General features: G+C 35.0%; 1 protein-coding gene across 12 annotated transcripts in view; it reads left to right on the top strand.

Annotated features, from left to right (window-relative positions):
* Positions 1 to 11501, top strand: part of TCF4 (transcription factor 4) — a 443115-nt gene extending 431614 nt beyond the window's left edge. For all 12 annotated transcript variants that reach the window (XM_074208517.1, XM_074208519.1, XM_074208522.1 and 9 more), the window contains 3 exons: positions 5843 to 6072; positions 6588 to 6728; positions 6923 to 11501. In XM_074208517.1, coding sequence (XP_074064618.1) covers positions 5843 to 6072; positions 6588 to 6724 — 367 coding nt within the window. In that variant the 3' untranslated portion in view covers positions 6725 to 6728; positions 6923 to 11501. The remainder of the gene's footprint in view (positions 1 to 5842; positions 6073 to 6587; positions 6729 to 6922) is intronic.
* Positions 11502 to 11831: the final 330 nt, after the last annotated feature.

Here is an 11831-nt window from a genome sequence, read left to right on the forward strand (position 1 = left end):
CTATACAATTCCTCTACAAACCATTGACAATAATTTAATCCCTGTTAGTCTACCCTTTTGTAAGTACTTAGGAGAAAGCTAGCATGTTGACCAATAGGCTGATGCCTTCATACTTATGCTTATTAAGATAATCCTCATCAAAAGAACATATGCCCCTTTCCATGATTAAAGATGGAAAGATGACCACACACACACACACACACACACACACAAACGTGCAGTAGAGGAGGGTAACCCTGAACTTGAGACAGTTGTACCAGTGTTGATTTACTGTCATAGAGAGTGACACAAGACCAGCATTTCCACCTATTTTTCAACTTTGTTAAAATTGCCAGTCTGAGACTTTAATAGATGTTATGGACTAAATAGCCTAATTTATGCCTATATCTACATTAATTTGGGAACTCCCGTGAAGATGGTAAAGTGAGAGATATCCTAGGGTCAGTTCCCACCTCCAAAGTCATACAAGCAGAAGGTCCAAATGCTCATGTTTCCAGCTTCCCTCCCTACTTTTACCTTCCAGGGACTAGCTTGTATTACTTCTGTTGAATTTTAAAACCCAATTTTTAAAATTAAGCCTGGACAATAATACGTGGAGGGACAGTTCAGATGGGTTTGGTCCATGAATTAGGTGAACCCAAGGTTCAAGGAAAAAAGAAAAGCCGCTAAAGAGGAACGATAATCTAGTAAGCAAAAAAATAGAGGTTACCATAAGGACAGCACTGGTTGAAACTACTTAAAATAGAGCAAAAGGAAATATATAGCCAGTTTGAGAAAAAGGATGAGTCCCATTTCAAAGCCTTTCTGGAACATTCCTTTCAGCAGTGCACTAGACCATCTCTTAGATCCTGTACCAACAGTCTCTAAGGTCCTAGTATAGAGTGACTATAGAAAATTAATTATAGGGGCAGCTAGGTGACACAATGCATAGAGCACTCCATTGCATGGAGTCAGGAGGACCTGAGTTCAAATTCAAACTCGGACAATTAATAATTGCCTAGCTGTGTGACTTTGGACAAGTCACTTAACCTCACTGCCTTCAATAAATATTTTTTAAAAAATATTAGTTAGAGAAGATGGAAGCCAGAAGACTGTGACTGTCAAAGGTTAAGAATAATCCATCAATCAATAAGCATTCATAATTGACTATTAGATAAACAGGAATAAAAAATCAAAAGTGAAAGAAGTTCTAGTCCTCAACGAAATCAAAGTCTAACTAGAAAGAACTTACGCATAAAAGGATATGCACAAAATAGATGGAAGATAATTTAGGAGGAAGGAACTAACAGATTAGGGAATCAGGGAGAGACTAATCTTCCCTCCAGGGAGGTTTGAATTTTCCTACATTAGCCTTACTGGTCACCCCATCGTCTGAGGAATACAATGGTTGTGTCCAACCCTGGTGTTTCAGAGAACAAGCAGCCAGTGCTAGGGAAGGAGCATAACAGTACAAGCCATATGAAGAGCAAGGATTGGGGGGGGGGGTCCAGAAGAATAATTTCAAAATGAAAACACTAGAAAAATCAACACAGTGAGAGATTTAAAAAATAATAAATTAGAGTTAGCTGACTGAGAAAAAGAAATGTTCATTCAAGGAAAAAAAATTGTCATATCAATGGAAGGAACTAAATAACAAAGAAACTAAGACCAAATCCCCTGAGAAAGGTGCAATTAGTACAAGGAATTCTTTAAGCCCTATAGAAACAAACAAGAAGCAACTCTAAGAACCTCTAACATTCAGAAACAATATCAAATTAATGAAAATATCAAAGGCATTAGAAGAGAAATACAGGTTTTTAAAAAAATCGGCAAGTCTAAACCAGACACTAAAAGAAGTTAGAATAACATACAGAAATGCTCTCAGTAACAATAGATTCTCTTAAAAGAACAACAGAATTGGAATGCAAAAGTACAAAGGCAAAAGGGAAAATAATGAACATGTCTACATTAACTATGCATGACCTAGAATTGAAGGCAGACCTTTAAAAGCACCCAGAGATCCTCAGTACCCACCTTATGCAGTTTAATATTGCTCCTTTAAATTGAACTTGAATGAATGAATGAATGAATGAATTGAACTATATTCCACTATAATCTAACTGAATGCCAGGAATGCCCTCTGTTATAGAGAATTTAGGATTAGTAATAACTAACTTATATCCTCACATTCTGAAATAATGAGCCTATAATTCATATTAAGATAACTGTCCTTAAGATCCATCATTGGTCACTGAAATTTGACTAGCTCTGCCAACAAGCTCCAAATCTAGGAAATTAAAATTCCAAACAGGTAAAAACAAGTAATGTTGCTAGATGTATATTATGAAGATATTAAATAAAAGAGGATAGATTTTTCTGCTAACAATCTAATGCCCACAAGATCTTTAGTTGAGACTTTCTATTGAAAAGAACTCAGAATTCCTTAAGAACAAAATATTCAATAATGTAGCTATGAAAATTTAACAGGGTTAAATATTACTTCCTTTTCTTCACTTTAGTTCTATATTTGATAGAGTTCTGTGTAGAGAAAAACACTGTACAAAGATTCTGATATTCTAGTCATAATTTAGCATGAATGTCCAATCCACCATTTAAATAGCTGCCAAGGCCACCTGCCCAAGTACTAAAGTGAGAGTTGACAATTATGTGGCAAATTAGGGTTGTATACATTCCAGATATTTTAGACCAAAATATTCACTTGCATCACACCCGAAGCACTCAATAAATGATCCCCTTATGTCTTCAGTTATCCAAATTGGCTGTCTAATCCCCCACATAATTGCCAACTCTCCACTTCACTTTGGAATAGGGAGAATTGGCAGAAGGTGTTCTATTTGGGACAAAGAATTAAGATTCACTTGCATCTTAGCAAGCATTTTCAGAGTATTTTGTAGGTTACCACTAAATAAAAAGTTTTATCTTTTCTCTACTCATTTTCCAAAGTGACACTGCTTCCATGCTGCCCTCCTCTCTTTTACGGATAGGAAAGATGAGAGAAAAAAGTACAGTGACTATCTGAGTTTTTTTCATTTCTTTCTTTATTGGTAAGAGACACTAAAGAGATGCTTCTATGTGACTAACACCTCTATGTTGCTGTTCAATGATCAGATCAATTCTTAATTTAACTAGTAGCTGTTATATATATGCATATTAATGAATCTTTTGAAGTTTCAGTAGACTATTTTAATTTGTTATTGAGAACCTTTTCATTTGAAAAGGTCACTCTTGTGACATTTAGTTATGCTTCCAAATCTGTATTATAAGCCATGTTTGAAAAAAAAAACTATGCAGTCTATTTGCATAACCAATTTATTTATTTATACATTTATTTATAAGTGAATAATGAATTCAAATTACTTATTAGTCCACGAACCTTTGGAAAACAAGTTCTCATTTTCAAGACTTCTTTGTGTTATATATAGCACAATGTTTAATGTACAAAATGATTACCCAAATGATTGCCTTTTTGACTTTACCTAGGGAAAACTTGCTCCTGTCGATGTTCCACCTATTCCATTCTGTTCATTCTTTTAAATGTGTTAATTTCTAAAGGACCTAAATGCTTTAAAACAGTACTAGTTTCAGAAGACACTGCTGACTTGGAAGTAGAAATGGAAAGTAGAGGACCCATTTAAGAAAGGGAAAAGCAACTTGGGACCTGATCCAACTATATTTTATCCCTACTCCTTAGAAGAATAGCATATCAAAGAAACATTGCTGAGCCTCTCACTTGACCTCCTGAGCTTAAAGCTGGGAGGAATTACATTGTTCCAGTCAGGTCATCAGGAAGTACTTGTTTGCAGAAAATTATTTACTTGCAATGAAATACTAATGATTCTTCCCCCCCTCCTATATTTATTTACCTCTTTCCCAACTTCTCACTCTATCTTATGGTTACTAAGGAATCATTTTTACTGCACCAAGTGTCTTAAGTTATGGTTGATTCCAAAACCTGATTTATGACAGTCTATAAATTGATCAATGAAGAGAGGCCATCTCAAACCAATACTATTTCATCCCCCCAAACAACCCCAGGTCCAGAGGCTTGAGTCATCTTCCTCACTTTAATTCCTGGCTGTTGATTCATCAATAAAAAAAATTATTGATGTTGAGTTGTTTCAGTTGTGTCTAACTCTTCAGGATCCCTTTGGGGATGTTTATGGGCAAAGATGGCAAAAATACTAGAATGATTTGTCATTTCTCCAGCTTATTTTATAGATGAGGAATCTGAAGCAAACAAGGTTAAGTTACTTGCTTATGGTCACTCAGCTAGTAAATGTCTAAGCCCAAATTTGAGCTTTTCCTTACACCAAGCCCAGAGCTCTATCCATTGGCAGGAAATAACTTTTTTTTTTCCTTTTAGGAAAGAAGGACAGAGAGTCAAATGAAAGAGACCCAGGTTTATCTGGTTATTTCAAATTGGAAAAAGAAAACATCTTTACTTAGTGAAAATTTGGACTTAAAATCACATATGTCTTAGGACTTGGGGCAGCTAGGTGGCACAGTGGATAGTACACCAGACCTGGAGTCAGGAGTACCTCAGTTCAAATCCGGCCTCAGACACTTAATAATTACCTAGCTGTGTGGCCTTGGTCAAGCCACTTTGCAAAAACTAAAAAACAAAAACAAAAACAACAAAAACTGTAAAGGACTTTAAGATATCCTCTAGTCCATAGGATTCCTAACAGCTTTCTAGTAGCCTCTGCCTGATACTTGTTACAGGGAGCTTACTACCCATCATGGCTGCTCATTTCATTTTTTAAAAGTTTAGAGTTAGGATAGGGGGTTAAAGTATGGCCCACAATTAAGCTAAAATTTACCTCCTTGTATCTTTCATGCTTTGCTCTTAAGTTTGCCCTTTGGAATAGCACAGAACAAGTCTATTTCCTCTTTTGGGTAAAAACCTACAAATATTTGGAGATCCCTATCATCTACTTCATCACCCACTACCAAGTCATCTCTTTTCTAACTTTAACAACTTTAAATTCCCTGAATTTTCCTGGACCTATTACTAGTCTGCTCACTTTCTAGATAAACTTTAGTTTTTCACTATCCTAAAAGTGAGGGATCTGGAAATAGGAGCACTACCCTAATTGCTTCCCTCACCTAAACTTAAAATAATTAATTTCTAGAATTAAGTAAAAATCATGACTATAATCTAATTTGACTCTTGAAAAGGCAGAAAATGAGGCTCAGAAAAGGTTGAGGGCCTTACCTAAGTAGTGGCAAAGTATGAAATAAACAGCCACTTTTTTAGAACTTCTTTGCCTTACTTAACATTTTTAAAAATCTAAATGCAGGAGTCTAATCTTGTTTCTAATTTGCCTTATCTTGTTTAAGTTTCTTGAGATCTTTTTGAATCATTTGTTTTCCATTGATTCTAAATGCCACACAGGATGGAACTTTTTAAAAACTTTTCATTTTAAAATGTACTTTGCTTTCGGGAGTCATGCTCCCTATAGGGTAAGAGAAAACAGGCTGTGGTGCTGCTTTTTGAAATGTAATGTTTAATTGTTGAAATGTACATTGTTTCATTTTGGCTGATATCCTGCACTCTTTCATTCTCCCAATGCAAACAATATGTGACCCTGATTCTCTCTTGGCCATTGTCTCCAGCTTGATTAGAGTATTTTATCTTTGGTAGAACCCTTTAGCTGGAGACATAATGGGATGAAGAGCTGCATAGGCAGCAAAGATATTTGTCAAATTCTGGCTTCAGATGGAGAATCAGTGAAGAAACTTAAGAGGAAAAGATTCGGAGGGGAGGAGGAATGAGGAAAATATTTAGAAAGCTTTCCCCCACACACACCATTAGAAAATGTTGTCTTTTTTTATTTCACAGCAATAATGATGATGAAGACCTTACACCAGAGCAGAAAGCAGAGCGCGAAAAAGAAAGGAGGATGGCCAACAATGCCCGTGAGCGCCTGCGTGTGCGTGATATTAATGAGGCTTTCAAGGAGTTGGGCCGCATGGTACAGCTCCATCTGAAGAGTGACAAGCCCCAGACAAAACTCCTGATCCTTCACCAGGCTGTGGCTGTCATTCTCAGCTTAGAGCAGCAAGTGCGAGGTCAGTGGGACACCACATTTTGCCTTTATTAATCCCTGATAGTTGCAAATATCAAGAAAGTTCTTCTACTATAAAGCAAAGAAAATTCATAATACAAACTGATCATCCCAACTTGAAGTCACTCTGAAAGTCTTTAAGGCAACTCTTTCTTTTAAATACTTTTAAAATTCTTAACTGAAATTCCCCAAGTGTATTATCTGAATCCAAAGCTTAGAATAGCTGCCTCTCTTGCTTTTCAGAGTTACTTAGTATCCAAATTCAGTATTCAATGCATCTTGAAACATCTTCTCCCTTTCATCCTCATTAAATGCACAAGCATTTGACATACCAGCGATGTATGTTAATTGAAAACTGTTATTATAAAATTCCCATTAATTCAGTACTGCTATGAAAACAATAAGCCTCATTGCATTACTACCTTAGCCCCAGAAGTAACCCTTGGGTTAACTAAACATTTGGATCTAGATAGAGAGCAGGTTCACCAGACTGAACCATTTTACTTTAATGTTGTACAGAAAGGAATCTGAATCCTAAAGCAGCCTGCCTGAAAAGAAGGGAAGAAGAAAAAGTTTCTTCAGAGCCTCCTCCACTCTCATTGGCGGGACCTCACCCTGGAATGGGAGATGCATCGAATCATATGGGACAGATGTGAAATGGTAAGTTTTTCTTTCAAACATTACAGATATTGTTCTTAATCCTAAGTCATCATATATGTTTTAAAAAATAAGTTTTAATTGAGAGCTCTCCCAAATTCTGGTTTAGAAAATGATTCTGAAATGCTCATTCAAAAAGAAAGGACTTATGCTAAAATATGTTGATTAATTTTCCTTTTTTTTTGCTTCTTTCACAGGTCCAAGTTGCCACATTTCTTCATTAAAACAAGAGACCACTTCCTTAACAGCTGTATTATCTTAAACCCACATAAACATTTCTCCTTAATCCCCTTTTTTTGTAATATAAGACAAGTCTGAGTAGTTATGAATCACAGACGCAAGAGATTTCAGCATTCCCGATTATCAAAAAACAAAAAACAAAAAAAAAGTGCAACTTGAGGGACGACTCTCTTTAACATATCATTCAGAATGTTTAAAGCAGAATGTTGCGAGCTGTGGCACGCAGCCCAGAGACTGAATGGCAATCTTCTCCACACTGTGGAACAATGCATTTGTGCCTAAACTTCTTTTGGAAAAAAAATATAATTAATTTGTAAGTCTGAAAAAATATTTAATTTAAAAATTGTAAACTTGCAATAATGAAAAAGTGTACTTCTGAAGAAAACTACATGAACGTTTTTGTTGGTGTTGTAGTCAGCTAGTGTTTATACTTACTGGATATTGAAGGGGGAGCTTTGCTGCCCTAGTTACAAAACCAGCAAACGTCCTAATGAAAATGAAGTGATGACATTAGCCATTCCTTAGGGTAGGAGGAACAGATGGATCTTATAGACCTATGACAAATATATATATATAAATATATATATAAATATATATTAAAAATTTAGTGAATATGGTAAGCTTTTGTTCATTTGTTTCAGACTTTTTTCTCCTGTAAAAAAATAGTACTGATTAACTTTTTTAAAAAAAAAGATTTTACTGTAAATACGGATTTTTTTGTCTTATTTCTGTCCCTCTCCCCTGGTTTGTTATTGTAACCTGTAGTGCCAACTCTGTCTCTGGAGGGGGAGTACAGGATGAAATGCTGACCCTGATGTTGCTTCTCATTCATAAATAAGTAGAAAGTTGTTTCTCCAGTCTTTTGGGAACACAGGACTTAAAAGTCACATCATGTGTAGATATTACAAGCAGCATTACCATGACTTGGCAAAATGAATTTGTCGGAATTGTAATGTTGCTCTTGTGACCCTATTCTGGGATTTTCAGAGGTACAAGGTTAGAATGCTACAATGTTACCACTGTGCCTTCCAATGTTTATATCATCAGAAACATAACATAATCAAAGTGGCTGTGATTTTAAACGATTAAAGTGTTACCTACATGTGTAGCCTAAGTAGTGTGCAGTGAGGCGTTTCTGAATACATGGTCAGATTTTTGAAGAAAAAAAAAACAAAAAATAAACATCAAATCAGAAAATTGCAAGTAGTGTGATAGATATGATTGGTTTTCTTTCTTTTTTAAATTTTTTTTTAAATTTTTTATTTCCAAGTGGGTTTACTAGAGTGTAGACCCCCTTTCCTCTGCCTCCTCCTTAGTTTGATAAATGCCAATATCCAATCATCATGCAGCATTATAACAAGCCTTATAAGTCCTAAAGCATTAAGTTGCACTTTCTCAAGGAGGGGTAGTACAGTATTTCTCTGGCCAGTATGAATGAAGTTTATACTTAACATATTTGATAGTAACATAGATCAAGCTATGTGGCACAGCAACTCATCAGATAACTAGCTTTGAAGTCTGGGCACGATTGAACCAACTTCCATAGTGAATCTTATAATGATTGACTTTGGTGTATAGTACAGTTAACAGGTAGTGCTCCTAGCTAAGTATTTGTCAGCATCCTTTTGTCTCTAATTCTAGTTTCTATTTTTACAGCCACACAAACTTGGCATGTATTTAAAAAAAAAGAAAAAACTCCCTGTTCAAGTAGATTTTCCACCTATCAGCACTGAGTAAATGCCATACATCCATCAAAATGGTCTGAATGTTCCATCTGTTCTCCTGTTTTGCCAGTTATATAGTAATGAAAAAGACATTTGTAAATTTTATGCAACAAATGGCAAACGTATCATTATTTTGAAATTGTGTATGTAAAAGTTATATTTTTACATGTAGACTCTTGTTATTATGTGTTTTAATACATTGTATCAGTTTTTGTTTAAAAAATCTGTGTGATTGAAAAAAGTCTCATTTAAATGAAATAGTGAGATACAAGAATCTGAATTTTATGTTCATTTATGAAAACATGAAGAACAAATAAGATAGTTACCATGTGGTCACCGTTACACACCCATTAACATTTTGATTAGCTGTGTGTATGTTGAAAACTGTAAATATGTTCAGTAGAGGTAAAACTAAAATGCTTTGATTTGTTGATAAGTTCCTAAAATGTGGAGGTGGATTAAAAATCTTAGGAAAATAACAGGACTAAAACTCTACAAAAAGTTTCTCTTAGGTTTACCATTGATTATCCCATGTGGGAGGGAGGCGGGATGAAAGAGTCTGGTTTGCAAAAGAAGTATAGAAGAAAATTCACCCTCCAAATGATTTAGAACCCCTGTGTGCTTGGTTCTTGAGATTATTCAAGGTGCCATTGTACTAGGTCATTCTATGTTGATACTTTATAATCCACCAAGGCTGGTATCCCCAAGAACAATTTTATATCAGAAACACATATGCCATTTGATACATTCAGGAGAAATGTACACTACAAACAGCGTTTACTCTTTAGGAAACTGGAAATACTTCTTCGATTTATGCACATTTTAAGAACTGCACTCTTGATCAATGTTATCATAAGGTGCTTTACACAGCTGAATTAAAGTTTTTCAAATCTGTGAACAAAACAAAAAAATTAAATTGTAGTCATTTGATTTTTCTTTTAAAGAAATTGGTGCTTCATATATTTTTTGTTCTCACTTGAACTAAGAGCTGCAATCCATTATTAAACCAGCTTTGATATTTTCATTATTTTGTAATGCAGTACCTTTTTAGTTGAATTTCATTTGGAAAATGAAAAAAAACTTCAGAATAACCAGAAACTCCTCATTGCTTTTAGCTCTGTGGAGAAAGATGATCTGCACCAATATTTATTCTGGATATACCCATATTAAAAAGTTGAAAGGGGGACTGGGCTTTTTTGTTGTGTTGAGTTTTTGTTTGGTTTTAATTAGTCAAGTCCTGGTAAATTATTGGTATCCAATACTGGATTTCTGGATGAAATTTAGCCGAAGAAGTAAAAAAATAGTATGAAGTCTCATAAGGGTCCATACTACCTTACATGTGATGATACCAAGACTGAGGAAATGTTTAAAAAGCATGGACTTCAAAAGCAACTTGGAACACTTGATCCACCTCCACATTCAAGTAATTTATGAATATGCAGCATAGGGATTTTACCATTTGTCTTCTGTGTAACTGCAAGGAACACTAATGTTTATACAAACTGTCAGTCCTACCAGTGATGCAACTTGTTCTGATTCAGTCTTCCGATTTCCTTTTTTCCTTTTTTTTTTTGTGTGTATGTGTATGTGTGTGTATGTGTGTGAATGTATCTTTATTTTGTTGCAAGGGTGTGTGGGAAGGGAGGTAAGGGATGGAGGGTAGAGGACAAGCCAATAATTGGGTAAAAGAAGAGTTTTCATCTTTGCATCCAATAGGCAGCACAGCACCTGCGTCCAAATGAGAGTCAGGAATGAAACAATTTCATCATAAACAAGTACACACACACACACACATATACACATACAAATACACACACAAACATACAAAGTCTGCTGGCTGACTGGGATTAAAAAAATAAGTCAAAGTTAAAATGGAATAGGATGAATTCCAACACAATGGGGGCACCAAGGCCTTTAGGCCTCTTTATGTTTTGTTTTGATTTCTTTCATTTTTCTTTCAAGACACACTGTTTCTCATGGGACTTGAAGCTGATTCATCTTTGTGCAGTGCTGGTTTGACCATACTCATTTCAAGTATTATAGACATATGTAATGGTGAAAATATATGAACTGTGGCCTTTTTCATTCTTGTTACTTGTGATGCAATTAAGTGAAGATAAGAAAAAAAAGCAGAGATTTACCATGTATCAGTGCCTGGCTTTTTGTTATAAAGCTTTGTTTGTCTAGTGCTCTTTTTGCTATAAAATAGACTGTAGTACACCCTAGTAGGAAAAAAAAAACTAAATTTAAAAATAAAAATATATTTGGCTTATTTTTCGCAGGAGCAATCCTTTTATACCATGAATATTACAAAAAAAAAATTGTCAGATTCTGAATATTTCTTCTTTGTAGATTTTTGGAATCATTCTGAGTAAAAGTTTGTTACTTTATTTTACTATTTAAAAGATGTTATTTTACCATGTGTTACTGAGATGAAACTGTATGGTAGCTCTTTTTTTTTTTTAGTTGTAGGTCGCAGCGGGGAAATTTTTTGCGACTGTACACATAGCTGCAGCAGTAAAAAGAAAAAATTGTTTAAAAAAAAAGAAAAAAAGGGAAAACATTTCAAAAAAATATATATTAACAGTTACACCTTGTTTTCAATGTGTGGCTGAGTGCCTCGATTTTTTCATGTTTTCGGTGTATTTCTGATTTGTAGAAGTGTCCAAACAGGTTGTGTGCTGGAGTTCCTTCAAGACAAAATAAACCCAGCTTGGTGTAGGCCATTACCTGTTTCTCATCTGTAGTTATTCGATGAAGTCATGTACATGACCGTTCTGTAGCAATAAATGTGCCATTTTTATAAACTGTTTCTGACACTTGTTTCATTTCATTTGACATTGTCCATATAGCTACAGTTCTCTTCTGTAAGCAAAACCGCATCTATATTTCATTTTCTGAGTGTTGGAGGCATTGACCACTTAAAAACAAAAACAAAAATCACAAAAACAAATGACAAAGCAAAACTCATGCTTGACCAAGGAAGAGAGGCCCTTAAAGAAAATGGAACCAGATGCATGCAAATCACAAAGAAACCTGTCTAGAGGATTAACTAATTGAAGTGAAGGAATAGAATTAATGTGTCCGTAAAGTTGAAGCTATGCTTTGGAAGAGCTCTGAACTACCGCCAGTATTCTACTAT

The sequence above is a fragment of the Macrotis lagotis genome, chromosome X (assembly GCF_037893015.1).
Source record: "Macrotis lagotis isolate mMagLag1 chromosome X, bilby.v1.9.chrom.fasta, whole genome shotgun sequence".
Classification (NCBI taxonomy): Eukaryota; Metazoa; Chordata; class Mammalia; order Peramelemorphia; family Peramelidae; genus Macrotis; species Macrotis lagotis.